Here is a 20,809-nt window from a genome sequence, read left to right as displayed (position 1 = left end):
TTTGCCCAAGAGGAACAGCAGAAGCAGCAAAGAATTGCTGTGTGTGAGAGGGAAGGAAAGGTCTCAGAGGCAGAGGGTTGGTTTGTTTAATAAAAATAAAGAGCAGAGAGGTACAGAGGGCAGAGAGAAGTACACGGGGTCAGCACTTTGGAAACAACCCCCAGGAAAACAGGACCTGGTGCTGGCACACACGAGGGGGGCTGAGCCAGCCACCACTCAGCTCAGTCAGGTGTCAGACATCCTCCCAGCTTTGGGGCCACTCAAGGTTTTCTCCAGCAACAGAAAAACCATCTGGCTGTAAAAATGTATCTGAGATCCCTGATGAAGGGGCTCAGACGGGAACAGAGCCTGGCAAGCTGAAAGACACTTGGATTCCTGTCCTCCAGCAAGAATAGAACTCTGATGCAAACTGGACTTTGCTGCCTGCCAAGGACACTGTGGGTTTGGACAGCAGAACTACAAAGAAAAAAAACAAAACAGAAAAAGAGCTCCACCCCCCAGTCCACTTTTTACAAAAGTGGCAGGAGTACAAGGGAACACAAAACCATAAACATCCCTTACACAGTGGTGAATAAACCTGACACTTCCTCCTGCTCAAAGCCACGGGGAATATGGGCAGCCATCAGGTGCAGGATGTGACCTGACATCAGCACCAGCCAAAACCAACACAACTGACACAAAAACAGCTTTTCCAAGGGCCTCTCTTGGGTTTGCTCTGCACAGAACTGCACCAAAGCTACCAGAACACCTCCCCTGGAGACCAACACGTGAGCTTACAGTCTGCAGGAACTCCACTGCTAACTTCCCTTCAGAAATTATTATTTTTACCACACTGAGCACTCCATCCAACCTTCTGGTGCCAGAATCTCATCTTCCAGATTCAGTGGCAACTCAGAACAGAGGCAATTAGTAAAAATCAGCTCATTTTAATTGTTAAGTTTGTTACCAGAGAGTCCACTTGAATGTTTTCTTCTCAAAACTAATTACTAATACTTCACATGTAATCTCTGATATACCACAGAACAGAATTTCCCTTAAAAACTTGTTAAAAGCAGTAGACATCAAGATAAGCCTCAGTTTATGGTTAATATTCCTCCCTTTAATGACCTCCCTTCCACCCCTGTCACAGATCCCTCTGGGATCCTTTACAGAATCAGAAATGACAGAAATACTTTGCACGTTGGTCAGAACAAGAACCCTGAGTTTCTAAAAGGCAGCATTCTGTTGCACTCTTAGAAATAATAATAATAATAAAAAAAGATTTATTTTTTCATAACAGAAACAAAAAATAAAATGCAAGGAATTAAAATATTAAAATGGTTTCTTATAGAAATATAGAGATCCTGCTTCCTTTATCACCAAAGTTTTTCAGTGTTTTTTACCTCTAAGCAACTGTAAATATTTAACTCCACATTTCATTTATACAACATCTGTATATGTGTGAATACTTGCCTTTCAATACTGTCAGTGCACAGCCAGGATGTAATATTCCCATGTTAAATTTTAGTAGAAAAATCACTTTTCCTTCCTAGCTTTGCTGTCAGAAATGGCTGCTCATGGCTGCTCTGGGGCATGGACTCATTTCCATAGTTTCCTTCAACTAAACAAACAGCAAAATAAGTCATTTGTTGGAAGAGGAGGGGCTCCCTTCTTCCAGCTCTGCACCACACAAGGGATGGAGGATTCAGGCAGTAGCAAACCACTAGGAATTTGGGTTATGCACCAATTCCATTCCCCTGCAAGCAGAGTGCAGAGATGGGTCTGTGCTTTCACATTATTCTGATGGGGTGGGAGGAAGGAATCATTTTGCACAAGACACTGAAGTTTTTCTCAGGCTTGGATGTTCTTTGCAGTCAAGGAAAGACAATAAAGCCCACATTTACCACAGTATAGGATGCTAAGTCCTCTGGAATATCAATTTCTCAGGAAATCAAGGCTTACTGGATTCTTCCTGTTGTTTTCTCTCTGCTTCAAGTCCCAGCCTTGATCTGTCATGAACTCAAAAGGAACCAAATAAGCCTCAAGAACTGAAACCACCACATCCAGGAGGAGTTCCTCTGAGTGACATGAGGCTGGAAAATCAACTGCCATGTTAATCATATGGTTCCAATTCCTTGGAAATGAGTGGCTCAGTATCTTCAGCTGTGCTCTGTGCAGGCTGTGGGGCTGCAGCTGCCAGGCTCTGAATTGTCTCTTGCTGATGCTGCTTTGCCTTGTTGTACAGCAGGACTCCAATTGTCACCAGGACAGTCCCAATGGCTGAGAGGCTGGTGATCTTGTTACCAAACACAATAATACTTAGCCAGATGGACAGTGCATGCTTCACAGTGCTAGCAACACTGGAAAGGAACATAAACAATGCAGGATGAAGAAAGATTTCTTACATCCCCCATGCAACCACACTTCACTGTGAGAGGATCTGTTTTCTTTGCTTTTTAAGCAGCTCAGGTTCTGCTTTCCCTCCTGAAGCCAGTACCAAATTGCCTGTGTATCAGTACTCCCACCTCTACACTCACCTGAATTTTTGAGCTAGCACAAATAATCCATCTCAGGTGTTTGTTTTCATTGCTTTTAAGTATGCAGGCCAATTCTTCACAAAAAAGGAACACAGATTGCTTGCATTCTGTGTACAGTTATTGCCTAAACACTGAAGCAAATGGCAGCTTAAATGCTGGCCTGAGGGCTTGGGTGAATCTGTTCAGCCTCATTAAGCAGCTTTAATGAGTGGCTGTAAAACCCCAACACAACACCCTACTAGCAACTGTGAGCACCTGCTCCAGCAGCTCCACAGCATGGCCCATCAGTTCTGGTCATATGGATGGGAAAAGTTTTCTTCTTAATTTGATATATTTATGCTTTTACATTATTTATTTCTTTGCACAACACTTTTTCTCAATAGTTCTCGAGCAGAAATATTGAACAAGAAGAAAGAAAAACAAAATAGTGTTCTTGATGTGAAAATAGTTTTACCTGAAAGTCACAGGAGAAATTTTTCCCATCAAGGCATAGGCTGTAACACTTTGTAGGTGGAACAAGACTCCATCTATTAAGAGAAGTATAACAACATCTTGGTTGTAGCTGAAGCTCTTCCCACTTCTCCCAATCACAGGAACATCCTTCAGGGTGATTTTTGAAAAAAATGGCAAGAATGAAAAGGGAAAATTAAGGTTAACCTTAGCTGTACAGTCTGCTCCCAAGTCAAAAAGAAAACATAAATCCTTGTTAGTGAATTCAAATTACCATGAAAAATATCCAAGCTGGAATAAGCATAACCACTGCAGCAGCACTTGTGTAGAACTGAAGCTCTGGGGCTCTACAAGGGAGAAAAAAAAATTATTAAAATGATTAAAAGTTTCCTCTTTCTTAGAGATGCAGAAAGCTGCATTACTATTGTATTTATAAATATCAAAAAATAATAAAAGCCATCTGCCAAGCTGTGGGGACAACAAATTCAGCAATCTCTTGCAAACATAGCACTTTGATCTTTGTGTTGGCCGAGATGGATTGAAGTGACACCATTTTCAAGACCAAAATGAGCATTTTATGTTGTGGTAAAATACACACAGCCTACATACAGCTATAGGGATCTCTCAACATAAAGTGATTTATGTTAAAGCTGTCTGTAATCACCTTTCAGAGGGAAAAAAACAATCTTAGTGTAATATAATCACAAGTCTATGGTTTCCTTTTGCAGCCTAAATTCCATCTTTAACCAAAGCTGAAATTTTTAATACTTACGAAAATCTGTACTTATCTCCACTGAGCAGTTTTTTGGAAAAGACATTTTGCAAACTGGAAAGAAAGAGACCACCATTAATCTGTATCTTAGCTGGGCCAAACAAATCAACCCATGAGAAAGTTGTTTCCCTTAGATGAGCAGATGTTTTGCTACACATTAAGCAGCCACAACAAGGAGTCTGGTCTAACAGAATTGTACAATTTTTAACCCCTCAGATAGGACTGAGAAACTCTATCACCTGTTCAAAAGAAATGTAAAATAACAGCATTTCAATGTAGAGTATGGAAACAACTACAAGCAACAACTGTCTTCAGTCTGCCACTAACCTAAACTCCTTTATTCCACACATGCAACTACCATGATGCCTCACCAGTCCATGATGTTTGTAGATAAAGCTGCTGAGAAGCCCAGGATGTTGAAACTGATTTCAGTAGCTGTACAAAGAGCCAGTCCACCCATGACAGGAATTAGAGAGAGATTAACCAGCAATCCTGAAAATGAAAGGAAAAAATTTGAGTTTACTGTACTTCTACCTACATGTACCAGCTACTCCAGTTTTTGAAAGTTTAAATTCCAACTTCACTTTTTCATCTGAAAGGAAGGGCAATTTATTTGACTGTATTTTGAAGTAGTAGAGGAGTTCTAAAGTGAGATCACAGACAATACCAGGGTGTACCTGAACACAATCTGGACATACACTCACTGATAAAAAGTATTTCCCTTGCAGAAAGAGAATGGACTGATGACTGTCTTTGTTTCATCTTTTTCACCAAACAACAGAAGAAAATTATCCTCTCCCTGTTGACTCTGATTGAATTACTCCTCTCTCTCTGGCTTCTTGCAGCCTTTGGCCATTCACATCACAAAGCAATCTACACATGGCTTCTGCATTGCTGCTATGACTAACAACTGCTAACAAGCAAAATCTCTTCAAACAAATAGCATGCCATTGCAAGTGGAAAATATTACTATTAAAAAAAAAAAACAGAAAAAGAAAAATCACTTTTCAGCAGTGAAGTACTTACCAGTGTATTCCCCTAATATCATCCGAGACATGATAACAGTAAAAATCGGTGCAGAGCTTTTAACAGTTTCTGCAAAAGAAACTGCTACATTTTTCAAGCTGACAAGACCCAAGACTACTGTTGCAAACCTGCAGAGAACACATGAAATTATGAAGAAAATAAAACAATGCCCTAAGAGCTACTCTTGGACACCTAGCATAAAAAAATTCTCTAGATTTATAAATCTGAGCTGCAGTAACTCAGAATACATACAGGTGTAGCTGGCAGTCAAGCTGTCAAATCCCAGCTGACTGGACTGCAGTAGCCACCACCTGCACACCTTTGCTTCTCAACACCTGCCAGGTGCAATCTGTCAAATCTATTTCTTTCCATTGTGGCTTAAACATCATTATTGTTTAGCAGAAATGAGGGCAATTGGGTGATTTCTATGGAGTTCAGAAGACAGCAAAGTTTGTTTTTTATAGGACCCTAACCAAGCTTCAGATGACAGGGGCTTAAGCTGCAGTTTTCTATAGGCTCAGTTGAAAAAGTTAGTGAAATTCTGCTGATAAACAGTAATTGACTAAGGAAATGTTATCATTTGCAGCTAACCATCTCTAGGGTAAATTAGGTAAGCTACATATTTAACGTACTTTAAACAAAAAATAAATAGAGCAGCACAGTTGTTACAATAAAACTACTCTGTAAAGGAAACCAAAGGATACATCGTTGTTCTACGCTAGACCACAGGCTATGCTGGAAAAAAGTGAGGGAACAAAAGCATCATCATAGTAAATACTAATACACTAAACAAACATCAGCCTCAAAAGAAAACAGGAAGAAAGTAAATGGAAAGGAAGTGCATTCTGAAAGAGGCTAAATGTGATGGGAAGCCAAGCTAGCCAAAAAACTGACATCTGGAAAAAGAAATATAGCATTTAGCAATAGGAACTAAACCCAAATATTGTGATTTTTTTTTTTTTGGTGTGGGGGGGAAGGTGAATCCTCCACTTTCCAATAAAGAATGAAAAGGGAGAGGGCCATGAAAACACAGCTTTTGTTCAGGTAGATCTCTAGGAAATACTTAACCATTTACCTCATTAATCCAACAAACAGCATTATCATGATGAAATTGGGTGGGTAAGAGATGCGTGTTTTGTGCTGATACAAGCAGCATGGAACAAACATTTTGATACAGCCAATGAAAGTGGTTGAAAGCATTTGAACAGCACCTAAAGAAAGATGAGAAACAATTACTTGGGTTTTTTTTTGCAGCTCTTAGTTCTCAAACACCATCCTTCAGCTCCTATGTGAGCAAATTTTCACACCCTCTTTCCACGAGTGAAGGAAAGGACAGTGTCAGAAGCCCTGTTACAGGCCAAGATGACAATTCATGAGTTCTCAGCCCCAAGACCCAACCCCTAACTAGGGACTCCTAACTAGGGTCTTTCCCTTGTATCATGTTGTCCCTCAGCTTCATCCAGCAGGATCTGGTATTGTCAAACATCCTGCTGGAATTAAATATTAAAGAAAGGCAGGTTACCTAGCATGCTGGGCTCTCCTTCCAGTAATGAAAGAATGTATTTGTTAAGAAAAAGAGTGCAAAAGCTGAAGAAAAACCACAAAGTGAGGTAGATGAGAGCATGAGAGTTCCAGATGCCCAGGTCTGACTCAATGACTGTTGTCTCTGTGATAGTTATTTTCAGCACATTCTCCTCTGGCACACTGTCACTCCGAGCAATTACAAATTTTTCAGTCCTGTTAGCAAAGAGTGAACCCAAATGAAACAGTGATTTTCCCTTTGGCTTTTCTTCCAGGGAGGGAGGATTAGGTTCCTCTGGTGTCTGAGCACTTGTCACAGTCGACATGCTGACAATCAGAATGTTTTATCTGTCCATAACACAAAACAACATTGACTTAGCACTGAACAGCACTTCAAAGAACCCAAAATATCATGGCATCAGTCTTTCATCTCCCGTGGCCTGAAAAAGTGTACTTGGTCCTCAAATGATGTCTTGAAAAAATAATAAACTCCACATGTTTCTTCACGTGGTCCATTCCATTTTCTCTGCCTGGGAATAAAAAAAAAAAAAAAAAAATGTAGCTCTGAATGAAATGACATTTTAACTCTCTAAAGTGGCAAAGATACCATGTTTCACCTACAGTTTATGGAAGATAAAATCTTCTGTAGTTTGTACCTCAGGCTGGATTTAGCAATCCTAATATGTTACCAAGATTAAGCACTAAGAAGTTATCTAAGGGAGACTTTTTAATTCTAAAAGCAGGCACACAAAAGACTTCATGCATTTCAAAGCCCTTCTTCCTCTAAAGCATACCAACACAGCCTTTTCAGATATAATGAACTCTTCTTCAAGATTCTACAGTTCCTTTCATCTCAGCATAAGGTCTTCCTCTAACCACTCAACTGAAAAATCTTCACAACCCAGAAAATCCAGGCAGGAGCCTGTACCCTTAGAACTAATTAACCTGTTACCAGCCTAAGTCAAAGTGAGCAATCAATAATCAATAATCAAGGACTTTAAATTCCAGAAAAAATAAACACAGTTGTCAGAGTTAAATAATAAATATGAGAACAAAGTGAACAAAAGAGGAAAACACGTTCAAGAGTGTTCCAAACAGACTTGTTCTCTGTTTAATTACTTGCAAATAATGCAACATTACTTATTTTGCCATGCAGTACTGTTACAGCTTGCAATTCAATCTTCATATTGGAAATAATTCTTAAAAATATTTTTTAAAAATATCTGACAGAAAAAGGCAGTAAGTCATAAGCAACTAGAGCTGTTTCCTTCTACAAATTACTTGAAACATGGCAAGTTACAGCAGAAGAGTACAGAGAATAACAGTAACACCCTGTGACCTTTACTCTTCCCAGGCCACCTAATGTTAGCACCATGATGCTAACAGGTTCCAAGTCTGTATTGGGAAAGAAATTACCAGAGCAGCTTATCTGTATGGAATACACCATTGGATTTATTGGATTCATTGAGAATAAAATAATGAAGTGATGTACAGGACCACTTTTGCTCCTCAAGGAACAAACACTAGGGGAAACTGCATTTGAAATACTCCTATCCAGAGCACATTTGCTGGATAGACAAGATGGTGGAACTTATACAGGTAAAAAGTTATTCTTATAGACAAAGTTAATCAACAGACTGGGAAAAACTGTCTAAAGTGAGATCATGATACTACAGAGCATCAAACAATGGTAGCACACGGAATAATCAAGAAGAATTAAGATAATTTGTTAAGAAAAATGGATTCTTGACTCCTCCTCCTTTCTCAGGTCTTTAAAAAATACCCCTCTACATTCAAAAGGGCCCTTTACCACAACTTCAAGAGATTTTTTGTTTACCCCACTCAGTTAAAAATAAAAGCAAATAACCACAGTGGAACTCCCACCCTCAGCAGCACTGTTGTATCATTTGAGATCACTGGTTCCCACCTGGCAGGAAGCAGAACAGAAAATAAGAACAAAACTACTCCCCTCAACTACTGACCTTCTGACTTAAATCAACTGGAAAGTCTTAAATGAGCTGAAAGGTTCTCCATCTGGAACTAATTCAGTCTTCTTCCCTTAAGACCAACCAGCAGCTGTTGTGTTTATCAACAGCTGAAAACGTGGCAGTGGTTGGTAGACTGTTCCTCTGGGATTACAGACAAACATTCAATCTTCCAGCTCAAAAGAGCAAACAGCATGCACTGCATTTTACAGCCTTCCTTGGATCTTCTCCAACTTGTGAAGATGCTAGCAATAAAAATGTTGTATTAAAGGTGGGAAAAAATATGAGGCATAAGCTTTGAGAGACTTAAATAAATTCTGACTTACAAGTAACAGCTAATTGACAATTCAACAACCCTCAAATTTCTTAAGCTTTAGGACATCATAATAATAAAACTACCTGCAGTCAACCTCCTTTTCCCTTTCTACCCAGAGCTGGTCAAAACTTAAGCAGAAACCCAGATTTCAAACTTAAGACAGGAGCAGAGCAAAACCTTTTCTCAGAAGACGTCTAAAGAAAATAAATTAAGACATTATTTGCTTGTGCACTGAAGCATCTAGTTTAAACAATAAAATCTATTACTCTCCCTGCAGTTTTCAACAGAGTCATCATGCTTGGTTCAATTACTAAATTGCTTAAACTATTTTCTGCTCTGTGCAAGTGGCCTTCCTGGGAATGAGGGCTGGTGTGCTGCCAGGCAGCCCGGGTGGCTCTCTGCACAGTGCTGCTGTGGAAATGGTGTCACAGCTTAACCAGCACTGTGAATCAGCACCAGCTCACAGCTTCTGAAACAAGGAATAGCTCCTCCTGTTTTCTACAGGTCTCAGAGGAAAGGAAACACCAAGTTTAGCAATGAAATAAAACACAGAAATAAGACAGGTTAACAACACCACCCATCCGCCACCTTTTTAACACAACTTAAAAGAGATCAAAATAAGCAAAAAAGAAGGCATAAACCCACATTGTTTTGGTGCAATTATCACTGACATGTATCAAAGACCCTCACAACATTGGTCACTTAAAGTTTCTTTTCATGACAAACTAGTTTCAATCCTTTTAAAAAACTGACAAAGAAAAAAAAAAAAAAAAAAAAAAAAAAGTCAAATGTATAGCCAGAGTTCAATATAACCAGTCTTTCCTTAAAAATTGAAGAATAAAATTATTTGAAAAGTAGTCATAAGGAAGAGGAATGATGTTTTTCATAAAGTACAATACCAAGGCATGACTAACAGATAGCACTTCAGATTCTAAAGTTTTTAAGTCTCTATTGCAACCCTGGTTATGCACAGAGTTCTTCATGATTCTTCCATAGAGGATATTAAATATTTTTTATGATTGAAATATAATAATTGGCAATCATCCATCCAACAGATTAATATGAAGGTCACTCTGATGCAGCTCACTTGAAAACTGGTCAGGAGGTCCAGTTATTTCTTAACCAGCTAAGCAGATCCCAGCAATCACCACCACATGCATGACACTGACAGTTCCTTACTGCATCCATCTAAACTGGAAATGCCCCAGACTCTGGAACGACTGCTAGCTAACAAAGGCAAAAAGCCACCACTACGGTATTTCTCACCCCTTATTAGCACCTATATAAAGACATATGCTTTCTTTCCCACAAAGAATTCTATAGTCATGTTTACACCTCACATATAAAAATAAACGCTTAAAAAGGCTGCAAGTGTTAGAGACACTAAGGCTAGGTGCAAACACAGAGGTTTGGTGTGCACATCTCTTTGTCTACTCTTATTCCACAGGCCACCCAAACATTGCATCCCACACAACCAAGGCACAGAATTCAGCAAGCTGTAAATACGCTGTTTCACTGAATGTCAACGAGAGCACCCAAGATGTTTATGAGCAGAACTGTAAATACAATCATAAAGCTATTAACATCTTCCACGCAGAGAAGATGCTGAACTAGCTCGGTACCGCCCTGTGCTTCAGCTCTATTTCTAGTCACCCATCCCTGAAACCTTCCCTCCTCTCCTTCAGGACCAGCTACCAGGCAGACCTTGAGGAGAACAGCGCTGCACCGCCTCCTTTTTCCCCCGGTGCCGGGGCTCAAAGCTGTTCAGGGAGGAGGCGGAGCAGGAGGCGGCCGAGCCCTCAGCCCACTCGGGGCACGCCGCAGCGCGGCCCCGCTCCCTCAGGGCTCCCGGACAGCGGGATCTGGATCCTCCGCTGCCTCAGCAACAGCAGAGCCCCTGCCACCGAATTCCCTCCCGAGAGGCGGTCTCCGCATCACGGACAGCACCTGAGGGCTCCCGGGGCGCTGAGGGAGGCGCAGGCCGCAAACGCGAGGGGACGGGCAGCGGGGCCGCGACTCATCCTCCCCCTCCCGCCGCCCCGCCGCCCCTTCCCGCCCGGGACGGGGAAGTGACGTCCCGGCCTGCCCCGGAAAGGCGGGCATTGCCGCTATGTCGGTCCCGTTACCGGAGGGGAGCGGCGGCGGCGGCGAAGCGGCCATGGAGGGTGGCGAGGAGCTCAGGTAACGGCGGCAACCCCGCAGCGCCTCGCGCCACCGGCAGGGCGGGCGCAACCAATGCGGGGCTGGGGAGGGGGGGTGGCGGTGGTGGTGGTTGCTCTTCCCCCGCCTCCTTCCCCGGGCGGGGCGGGACGGGACCCGCTGCCGCCCCCAGTCCCGCGGTGGTAGGGTCCCGCCGGTATGGCGGGAAGGTGCCGCCGCTATCGCCTCACAGCCCCCGTCTCTCCCCTCCAGCCGCGCCGCAGCCCCCCCGCTGCCCAACCTCACCCCCCGGCACCGGCAGCTCATCCCCACGCCCTGCGGTCCCGTGAGTACACACCCGCCGGGACCGGCCGCTTCCCCCCCGCTCCAGCCCTCCCTGCCTTCACGTCCTTGGTTTTCTTTAAATAAAACCGGTGTTTTTTTTAAAATAGCGAGTGTGTAATTAAGAAAAAAAAATAAAACCAACAAAACACGCGCACGGGCAGAAGCCGGGAGTCGTATCACTCACACCCAGGCATAGAAAGCAGAGCAGAGCACAGCCCTGCCTCCAGGTGACTCCCCAGCCCCAGGGATGAAGCTTGTAACCTTCCCCTTACCGCCACCAGCACAGCAAAGTAAAAAACATTAACTACAAAATAGAGTTCTCCCTCAACAGTTCTACCGTTCCCTTCCTCTTTTTGGTTTTTTTTTCCCCCCAGGAAAACCCTGTGCTTGTGTCACTCAGCCAAATTGCTTTTTCTGCCTTTCTCAGGCATCACAACCCGTTGATGCTGCATGATATGTTTAAGGATTTTCTTCCTTTACAGATAAAGCCCTGCTCAGAGCTATCGTTTCCTGTGAAGATCTACTTCTGTGTCACCATTTTGTCACTGCTGAGTGTCATAGGGCTAACCATAGAGACACTCGTCCAACAGACTGAGGAAGATTTCACCATTTCTCTCATTCAATTAATTGGAGTTGGTAAGAAACCTACTGTTCGTATTTTAAAACATTTCTCCCAAGAAGTAATTGAAGAGCAGCTTGAGTTTCTTACTTCACTCCATTTGGCCTGATGTGTTACACAAAGAATCACCTGGTTCAGCACTAACAAGCTGGATGCTTTTGCCATATGTTGCTCATCTCAATCGTAGGGAAAGGGTCAGTAATAGATATAAAAATTACCAGGTTTCAGAAGCTTTTCTATAATTTGCTTTCTGACTGGTGTTTCTTTAGGCAGATGTGGCAGTGATTTTGCTTTCAGACAGCTCTCTGTTTATGAGACACAGAGAATGATCAGCTATGCCAGACAGAGCTTACCCTTTCCCAATTTAATGTCTGTGCTATAATCTGCTGGGGGATTCAGAGGTGTCCACACTCCAGGGCTCCTCACAGAACCTACATCTCCTGACATGAGCCATGCTTGCACTCAGGTTGCAATTGGTCTCAAGGCACCTTCCTGCATTGCAAGAAACCAAATGTACAGATTGATCAGAAACAAGAAAATGTTAAATCATCTCTCTATGTCAAGTTCCTGGGTCCATTTGCATTAAGTAGATATGAAACATGACTTGAAAATAAATACAACTGTATTTTAGGAAGTCCTCACTGGCTTCAGCAGGTCGTGGCTGTTGGCTCTACACCAAAACAGTGTGGAAGAGAACAGATTTTGTGGGTGGAACACCTTATGTACAAGAAGGACACACTAATCATAAGCATTGTTTTTCAGCTCTTATGCTTTCACCCAGAGGGAACAATGACAATAGATTTGTTCCAGATTCTATAATTAGACACATACAAGCAATACTTTTATTCCAAAACTCTGGTTTGATTAGCAGCCTTTCACACAGGACTCAGCATACCAACAGAAACTGCAATGTTAGAACAGAGCATTGGTGCCTCCAGTCTGTCACACTGTTTTTGTTAGCAACCACTGTTTTGTGCTTCAGAGAAAAATGAAGAACCTTCATAATAAATCAAATGAATCACATGATGCTATAAATGGGGAAGTTGAAAGCATGCTTGCTAATCTATTTTCCCCCTCCTACCTTCTGTTGATGCTAATTGCTATTCTGTGCTGCAACACAGAGGAAGAAATGCAAGCCTCTCACAAACCTCTGGTTTGAATCAGAAATACTGTATTTTTAACACACCTTAAAGAGGGTTGGGGATTTAGTTTGTTGAAATATTTTCACTTACCAAAAACAATAGGATGTCCTTTATTTGAGAAATGCACATATACCATCGTTTAATGCTCAGAGCAGTTTGTTTTCAAATTATTTGTGCAGACTTCTTCTGAATTTGCAAAACAAGGAAATATTGTCTTAAATCTTTCCAGGTCTTCCTGAGGTCATAAGCATGCAAAAAAAGTCACATGATTCACTTTGTAACTTGCCAGTAATTTTCAGTTTTCTCAGTCACTGTTAATAAAAGTGAAAAAGGAAGTTCATTCTCTAGAAGGTTTGCTTAGGGGAACTGCAGTTGTTACATTACCTTGAAAACTTCTACAACCCTTTGTCCCCATGTCCCTAGGAAAACTAGATTATTTGATGTGTGGGATCCAGGAAGTAACCCTCTGGAAAAAGAAATCTGTTGTTACTTTATCTATGGTAAGAATTAACTAGTGTTTGCAGGAGCATCCTATGCAAGAACAAAGCACCAATTCTTGTCATGAAAGGAAAGCTTTGCCAAAGTCCTTGTGTAGAGTTCAACAGTGACAGCTGTGGTGCTGAGTGGTGGGTTTGGATGTATTTTATAAAAACATAACTCTGAACTTTCCCCAAACCACTTATTTTCTGGACTATAGTTTGCAGGGTGGGGTGTTTCAGAATTTCCACAACAAAAAAGAAACTTAGGAATCCAGTCTGTCTGAGTTCAGTTGAACACACAAGCCATTTGTGGTGGCCAGAACCACACAAACAATACTGTAGAGGTCTGTGTACAAGTAGTGAACTCCTTGCTGGTCACTTGAATTACCCTCTATGGGAAGATTATGTACTTTCAGTTCTCTAATAAAAATTAAGTTGCTTCATTTAATTCAAACATACTATTTATTCAACATAATGTTCAACATTGCATTAATAGAGTATCATGCCACAGCTGCCAGTTAATTTGGACAGCTAATATGTTGCAATCTTCAAAGTGTTACTTCACAAGTAATTTAAAAATCTTAAGAAATCATTTCTTGCATGCTAACCACAAGGCAGATTTCTTATTTTAAGTGTCTAATTCAGGCTCCTTCATAAGAACAAAGATGCACTCTTGACTGAGGAGCCTAAGTTCTTGATTGCTCCATTTTGCCATCTGATCAAGCATGTTGAAGAACTGCACCACGTGTGTAACTGACCTTTCCTTCTCCTTCCAGTGTTCTGTGTGTACTATGTGACCAGAGGAATCCTGCAGGAGAACCGCCAGGAGCTCATTGTCTTTGTCCTCTCCATCTTGCTTGTGATGTTCCGTTCCATTGTCAACTTCACAGTTCTCTCTGCTGAGCAGAAGCCCAAACTCCTGGTTAGTCTCCTGGCTTTAATTAACTTTGCTTTTCTGCACAGCTTGGATTTGAAAATTTTAGAAAGGCAAGACATCTGTGGTGGCAGAGAACAATCAGGATGATTTATTCCTACCGTTGAGTAACAAACTGTGCACCCCCACAATTGCAAACCTGTTTTTCTGAGCTATTTCGTGGATTTCCTTATGGCAGTATCTGAAAGAAACATAAACATAGAGTAGTTTTACTCACACTGGATTATCACAGAAGATATTCTTCATTTCACCTGCTCTGCTTCAGATTTCCACCTATAAAATAGCTGGCCTAAAATCACGTAAATACAGCATTCAGACAGCACTGGCATCTCAAGTCTATAAGCAAGGATGTTGCCATTAGCCCATAAATGTGTTTTTAAAAGACTTATGACAACCTGCTTCAAGGAAACAAAGACACAGGGCAAGTACTGCCATTCCAGATTACCTTGTTTGTGTTTCACTGCAGTGAAATGTAATGAGAGTTTTATTCCATGGGATACTAAGACCTGTAGTTAAACTTCTGTCAGTTCTCAGAAGTCCTTCCCTTTTGTGGTCACACCTTTATCACAAATGGGGGAAGACAGGTTCCTTGTTGTGAAGCCATCCAAAAAATTATTCTTTGATGGAAGAGATGGTAATCAACAAGTAAGATGCAGCAAAGCAGATTTGCCTACTTATCTACAGCAGACTGGGTTGTTAGGGTCAATAAGGAACAGACATCAATGAGATGTAAATTACTGTAAAGTCATCCTAGTCAACAGCTCATGGATTGAACAAGAACCTCAAAGTAAAGCCTGGTGAATAAAAGGTACTGTAAACAACTTATTTTTACTATTATAAAAAGAAGCTTGGATTACTGTAACTCCTACTTCCTAAGTAAAATTTGTGAGCCTGAACAAGGCATACTAGTATAAATATTGTGATATCAATGTAATTATGAAGGATATTTTGCCACTTCAGCCTTCTTTAAAGCAGCAGATATTTAGTGTGAATACTAACAAAGTTGTGGATACAACTTAGACAAAACCAATGTTTTCTGAAATTTAGTTAAGTACAGCTGGCAGCCTGGTCCTCCTTACTTCTTTATTCTTTCAGTACCAGTTAGATGTGAGGTTGAAGACTGTCCTTGTTTTGGCCTGGCCAGTCACATCTTTTTGTTTCTCTCTCCCACCAGGCTCGCTTCATTCTGATCCTTTTGGTTGGCTCCTTTGATGTCATCTGTGCCATCATCCTCATCCAGAGCCAAAGCATGATGGCCTTTCGAGTGGGGGGTGCTCTAGAAAGCCTCCAGTCACAATACTTCATGCTGAACCTCTGCTTTTCCATGCTGACCTTTGATCTTCAGGCACAGGTACAGAACTCTCTCCTCCTGGGTTCCCTTTTTTCCCTCCTGTTGAGAATATCTTAGAATCAGGCTAGCTGAGCTAAACTGTTACCTTCCTAGAGCAGCTCTCCTTATATCCTGCCTTTTAGAGACAAAGAGCTTTATAATGCTCATCTCCCCAGGTGTTTGTTCCTGGGAAGCTTAGTTAAAATCCACAAAAATGAATCAACATCTATTTTTTCATTGTCCTGCCCAAAAGGAAAACTGAATCTTATTTCTGGGGTGTGTGTACATAGAAACAATTGCATCCAGAAGCTCCAACCCAACATGGCCTCCTACAATAAGAAAGATTATTGTAGGCTGACTATCTCAGCCTGCAGTCTCTTGCTTTCAGTCATCCCAGCTGCCTCCTACATTTGGGAAAGTGATGCTGAGATGGGAGAGGGGAGCCTGCTCTAGCAGAGCAATCAGGGTGAGACAGCAACCAGCAGATAGAGATAAGTGAACTCAAGATCCACTTGGAAAGAGTTTGTACTTCTGTACACAGCCCTTCATTCTTACTGTACTATTCTATTACCCTTAACCTTTATCTGGAGCACACACTTCTGCCTTCCCTGTTCTTTGCTGTTGCTAATTTGGCATGCAGGGAAGGATGTCTGTCCTTCTGTCCTGTTTCGTACTCTCTGACAGGTTTTGAGTAAAAATTTTAGCCTTTAGAGCTGTTCTCAACTTACTGTTGCTGGGAGTTTATGTCAAATATTTTTTGGCTGGTGGATGGTCTCAAACTAATAATTTTACCAAATCCTTGTCTCTTCTCTTTCAGCTCTGCTTGTGTGTTCTGCTGATAAGCCTACATGAGATCACCCTTCTACACAACATCATCTCAGCTACAGGGGTTCTGTGGGCCTGCCTGAAGGTGACCATCAGCATCATTGCAGTAAGTGTTAAGCTAGCAGTGACACCAGCAAGAACAGTCAGCTTCTGGGACAACAAGTTCTCACCCTGAGGAATTATCCCAGGAACAGACAGGATGAAACAATGTCACACTGTCATTCCTTTCTTTGGAATTTCCTTTGTCATTCCTTTCTTTGTTTTACTCTGTCCTTCATCATCTGCTTTGATGAAACCTACAGGATCACAATACCTTCAATATTTCTACCTCTCTGACAAGGTTGGGTGAAACTGGCAAAAAATTAATATGAAAATGGATATATACACATAATAAAACTGCATAGGCCTTATATCCTTAGGAAACCACACCAAAAAGATGAGTGGTCCTTTACTGGGGCAGCCTCTTTAAAGGCAAGTAACAGTTCTCAGTTTATCATGAGGATTCACAAACTTGCAATGTAGTTTTTCACTTCAGAGTGAACTTCCTCTGAAATCTTGAGAGCTCTGTGTCCAAGAATGATTGCAGAATCAGGGCCAAAGTGCATCAGATACACAAGTCTTTTATTACCAGGAAGGAGTTTAGGGGGTTTTGGGTTTGTTGTTTTTTAAGCTCCTTGGATGTTTGCTTTAGCCATTCAGACAAATTCCTGACACCTGAAATACAACTTTCCAAGTGTTTTGGTTGCTTTCCTTGCTAAAAACAGAGCTAGCACTGTGGTTTTAAAATACTTCAGTAACTTTAGGTGAACAGTTGCACAGAATCACTTTCCTCCTGGACTTTAAAGTGTTGTGGCCACTAACCACTATCCAGCAGGGGAAAAAGGAGACAGGACTGGTGTGTGTGACACTTAGGAATGCAGATAGGGAGTTTAGCTTGGTTTCCCCCTAGGAGCTCCTTAAATACCTTTGTGGGGCAATGGCTTTCAATTATATTGTACTGTGGAAAGAAGGGAGCCATTAGAACCATGTCTATTTTCCCTGATAGAATCAAAAACCTAAAAGCCTAAAGCTACTTTCCCCCCACCATCAGAAACAAATTTGACCTGACCAGTTGCCATTCACAGCTTGTGAATTCTTTGCTTCTCCTTCAGTTGCCTTTAGGCACAATAAGAGGCATTGTGTCTTAAGACAAGAAAGAGGTTCTTCATCCATCTTCAGATGGTCTCATGTCTCATTATTCCTTATCCTTTCATCAAGAGCAAACATGTTTCTTAATAGCTCAACTAGTTAATATTCCAGGGATAAATACATATTCTTCCCCTTTGCTCACACCTCTCATTAGAACTTCCTGAAGGCTGCTTTTTACCTAGTCTGGGTACATTATTGACTTCTGCTACTACTGAATCTGTGGTTGATGGGATGCACCAAACCTCACCACAGCACTGGTGCAGTGACTGCTTTTGCACTGTGACTTAGCTGTTTCCTTCTCATGTGCTCAGACCTGCCCCTCCAGTTCAGGGCTGCTGGAAGTTGCTGCCTGCTGGGTAATTGCGAAACGATTTCTTTCTGACAGTTAAATCCTCTTGCTCTTCCTACACTTCAGTTCTCAGCAACTTTAAATCTCTCTAGTAGAAACAAAGGTGAAGAAAAAATAAATCTCAGGGCACCTTCAGTGTGTTAGCTATCAAAACATTAATTTGTTAGAGAAAAATACAAGCATACCCAAAGAAAAAAGTACATCAGCTTTGATGCAACTCAGGAGATTCAGCTGCTTCTCCACGTAAGGAGCACTGTACTGTAAGCATCAGGAGGCAGAGCTGGACAGGATGCAGAGATGATTTAAACCCCACAGCTGTCAGGATGTGCCCATGAAACAACCAGTTCTGATTTCACCACCACCACTCCTGGCCCAGCTCAGTATAAAACAGAGACCATATTTCCTGCTAAAAAAAAAAAGGATAGGTAGAGAAGGCAAGGAGAGAGCAGGGTTACACCTGAGAACTCAGCTAGACCAACACTTGTAAAATAAACTATGTATGTAAAGCCTTTATAGAGTATTGGCAACTTGCTATAAAGCTGTATATCTTTTATCTTATTTTACAGATTTTAAAAGAACTGAAACCTCTGGTGTGGATTTTTATGAGCCAGAATGTACCTGAAGTAGTTTATCTCATCTACCTGCTTTACACGGTAATTCAGCAAACTCACTTGCTTGATACTGGGGAGGAAGGCTGGAGGCCTCCTCCTTACTGGATCCTTGGACCCAAACCAGGGAGAGGTCCTGAAAGTCTCTGCAGCTCGCAAAGAGTCCAGAATGATTAGGGAAAGATACAACAAAATCTCCCAATACAAGATACACAACTCCTCAAAAATGCCTCCCCTCCTTCAGAAGTCTCAAGTGGTGCCAGAGCATCTGACCAGATGAAGTTGTGTTTCCTTATCTCCAGCTAGCTAGAGTCAGTGTGCAGCCAGGGCATCATGGCATCAGGAAAGGAAAGTAAGTTCAAAAGTGAACAGATTTTTCCCCCCTCCCACTTACTATTCAGTGACTCATTGAAGAAAGAGTGGTTGTTTGCATTTTGTGGCTCCAGGGTTTTGTGGCACTGGGTGTTGATTGTTTTATGTCTCCATTTTCCTGCAGGTGATAAAGGAGTGGGGCAAAGGGAATTCTTACACTCTGGAAGCTGCTTTTATTATTGGCTCTTGCATTTCTGTTGCAATAAAATCTGTTTTGTTTTGGGCCCTGATTCATGTCTACCGCAGCTTTGGGCAGGGGCTGAGAGAAAGAAGTAAGTACTTGAAAAGGTTAAGTTAACTATTGTATCACAGTCACAGTGAAGTGGAGAGCCAGGAAACAGGGACAGTCACAATAAAAGGCAGATCCCTAACGAGATCAATCTCTACTACCAGCTCAGAATTTACTGGCCTGACAAAGCTCACAAGCTTGGGCAGACTGTGGCCTCTCCCTGAAGGAAGTTTCCTTCAAGCTAAGCAAGAATTGTTGCTGTCCAGCAAAACAGATCTGTGTGGGAAATCTCTGTAAAGACAGATGTAATTTTATCATTCTGTAAAATTGCCTTATTATCACCAAGAGAGACAGCATAAAGGGATCTAGAGAGCCACTAATCTTAACCTCCTTGTACATGAAGGGCATAAATGCAGCTGGGCATTGGTGTTGACTGAGCTCCCTTTCTTCCCACAGTGTTTTCTTCCTATGGAAGGATCGACTCCTGAGCATCCCCCTGGTGTTGTGGCTGCAGCTCTTAGGGCAGAATCAGAGCTGGGGAAGCTCTGATCAAGGACTCACATTCAGGATGTAAGATAATGGGTCAGCTTCAGAGGAGGGGAAGTTGCTCAGAAAAATGTCTATACATTTCTTGGTCTGTATTGTGCTAGAGCAGTGCAGCTGGTAACAGTTTAAAAAGAAAAGTGCACTGGGGAAATTAACAGTAATCCTCTCAATTCAATGAGTTTTGCTGACAGGACAATGCATCTTTCACTCCTTGTTTTCCTGATGTTGCTTTATAACCACAGGAGGTTCACAACATGCATGTGAGTAGAGACTGTTGTTAACATAAATGCTTTTTTTTTTCTGGATATACACAAACATAATGAGAATAATACACCCATCTTTACTCCTGAGTCTGGAAGCACACTGCCCTGCCATCATGTCTCAACTCAGACCTGTTGCTGAAGAGTTCCAGCCCAAAATTGTCTTGAGGGCAGCTCTCCACAATGGCTTTGTGATGGCTTAACTCCAGCAGAATGACTCCTTGGACTTCAGAACACTGCAGTGTCTTTTTTTTTGAAAACTACATAATGTCATCTCATGCCTTCCCATAGTCTAACTAACCAATGTGCCATTTCAAAATCAAAGGTGACTTAAAATAAGCCTTTAATACTGTAATTTAAAAGTTTGGTATTTTATTGATTGGAGCCTTTAACTACTGGCTGTCTATTTTTTAATAAAATATAAATGCAGTTTGTGCATGGGTACTTATTTTTCCTATCAGCAGGATTCAGGCCTCTTTATGAGCTGAGTATGGAAGAGTCTGGACCTGCAATTCACACGTGCTGTGAACATTGTTGTCTCATTCCTCTTCAGATACATCTTTAGCTTGCAGGTATCCATAACACTGCAAACACAAAATATAATATTTTATTGCAGCTTATTAGGGAAATTGACAAAGATATCAAAAATTCTATTAAAAAAACCCTGAACAATTTCTCATCTGAATCTTCTACTCTTGAAACAAAAGTCATAGCTAGCAGACTGGAAGCATGGAGAGGTTAAATGTCTTTGGTCAGACTGCACACAGCTGACAGCATCAAGAGAAAGCACTGGTGTATCAGCTGACAGCAGTGACCTCATCCCACAAGTCAAAATGTGACTGAATTGTTGCTGAAATG

The 20,809-nt window shown here is 41.6% G+C and overlaps 2 protein-coding genes across 9 annotated transcripts; one reads left to right on the top strand and one right to left on the bottom strand.

Moving 5' to 3' along the window:
- Positions 1-1,077: 1,077 nt before the first annotated feature.
- SLC35E2B (solute carrier family 35 member E2B) lies at positions 1,078-14,092 on the bottom strand. 3 transcript variants are annotated; one of them, XM_071767059.1, is made up of 11 exons: positions 12,922-14,092; positions 12,043-12,181; positions 8,268-8,515; positions 6,287-6,815; positions 5,840-5,975; positions 4,765-4,892; positions 4,110-4,230; positions 3,739-3,792; positions 3,241-3,313; positions 2,971-3,116; positions 1,078-2,339 (listed from the first exon to the last, which is right to left on the bottom strand). In XM_071767059.1, exons 4-11 carry the CDS (start codon positions 6,609-6,611, stop codon positions 2,093-2,095), a joined length of 1,230 nt encoding a protein of 409 aa, XP_071623160.1. In that variant the 5' UTR covers positions 6,612-6,815; positions 8,268-8,515; positions 12,043-12,181; positions 12,922-14,092; the 3' UTR covers positions 1,078-2,092. The 3 variants fall into 3 exon arrangements, with proteins under 3 accessions (XP_071623160.1, XP_071623161.1, XP_071623162.1); XM_071767060.1 differs by lacking the exons at positions 12,043-12,181; positions 12,922-14,092 and adding an exon at positions 10,713-10,822; XM_071767061.1 differs by lacking the exons at positions 12,043-12,181; positions 12,922-14,092 and adding an exon at positions 10,291-10,374.
- Positions 10,631-20,383, top strand: LOC139806863 (uncharacterized). Of its 6 annotated transcripts, none has more exons than XR_011730378.1 (9): positions 10,631-10,767; positions 10,999-11,071; positions 11,553-11,706; positions 14,087-14,232; positions 15,419-15,595; positions 16,392-16,505; positions 18,503-18,589; positions 18,789-18,896; positions 19,041-19,146. XR_011730378.1 is itself a non-coding variant. In XM_071767074.1 (9 exons), exons 1-9 carry the CDS (start codon positions 10,697-10,699, stop codon positions 19,631-19,633), a joined length of 1,002 nt encoding a protein of 333 aa, XP_071623175.1. In that variant the 5' UTR covers positions 10,631-10,696; the 3' UTR covers positions 19,634-20,383. The 6 variants fall into 6 exon arrangements, 4 of the variants coding, with proteins under 4 accessions (XP_071623175.1, XP_071623179.1, XP_071623177.1 ...); XR_011730377.1 differs by having other exon boundaries at positions 18,672-18,896; XM_071767074.1 differs by lacking the exon at positions 18,789-18,896 and adding an exon at positions 19,602-20,383 and having other exon boundaries at positions 19,041-19,188.
- Positions 20,384-20,809: the final 426 nt, after the last annotated feature.

Source organism: Heliangelus exortis, chromosome 23, assembly GCF_036169615.1.
Source record: "Heliangelus exortis chromosome 23, bHelExo1.hap1, whole genome shotgun sequence".
Classification (NCBI taxonomy): Eukaryota; Metazoa; Chordata; class Aves; order Apodiformes; family Trochilidae; genus Heliangelus; species Heliangelus exortis.
This window is presented reverse-complemented; position numbering and strand designations above follow the sequence as displayed.

Excerpts from the sequence above, each read along its gene's own strand:
- SLC35E2B (XM_071767059.1), bottom strand. The coding sequence starts at position 6,611 with ATGTCGACTGTGACAAGTGCTCAGACACCAGAGGAACCTAATCCTCCC. Across the intron at positions 3,793-4,109 it reads TCTACAAACATCATGGACTG|TTTGCAAAATGTCTTTTCCA; the intron begins GTGAGGCATCAT and ends CTTTCTTTCCAG. Across the intron at positions 3,314-3,738 it reads GGAGATAAGTACAGATTTTC|AGCCCCAGAGCTTCAGTTCT; the intron begins GTAAGTATTAAA and ends TCTCCCTTGTAG.
- LOC139806863 (XM_071767074.1), top strand. The coding sequence starts at position 10,697 with ATGTCGGTCCCGTTACCGGAGGGGAGCGGCGGCGGCGGCGAAGCGGCC. Across the intron at positions 15,596-16,391 it reads CCTTTGATCTTCAGGCACAG|CTCTGCTTGTGTGTTCTGCT; the intron begins GTACAGAACTCT and ends CTTCTCTTTCAG. Across the intron at positions 16,506-18,502 it reads TGACCATCAGCATCATTGCA|ATTTTAAAAGAACTGAAACC; the intron begins GTAAGTGTTAAG and ends CTTATTTTACAG.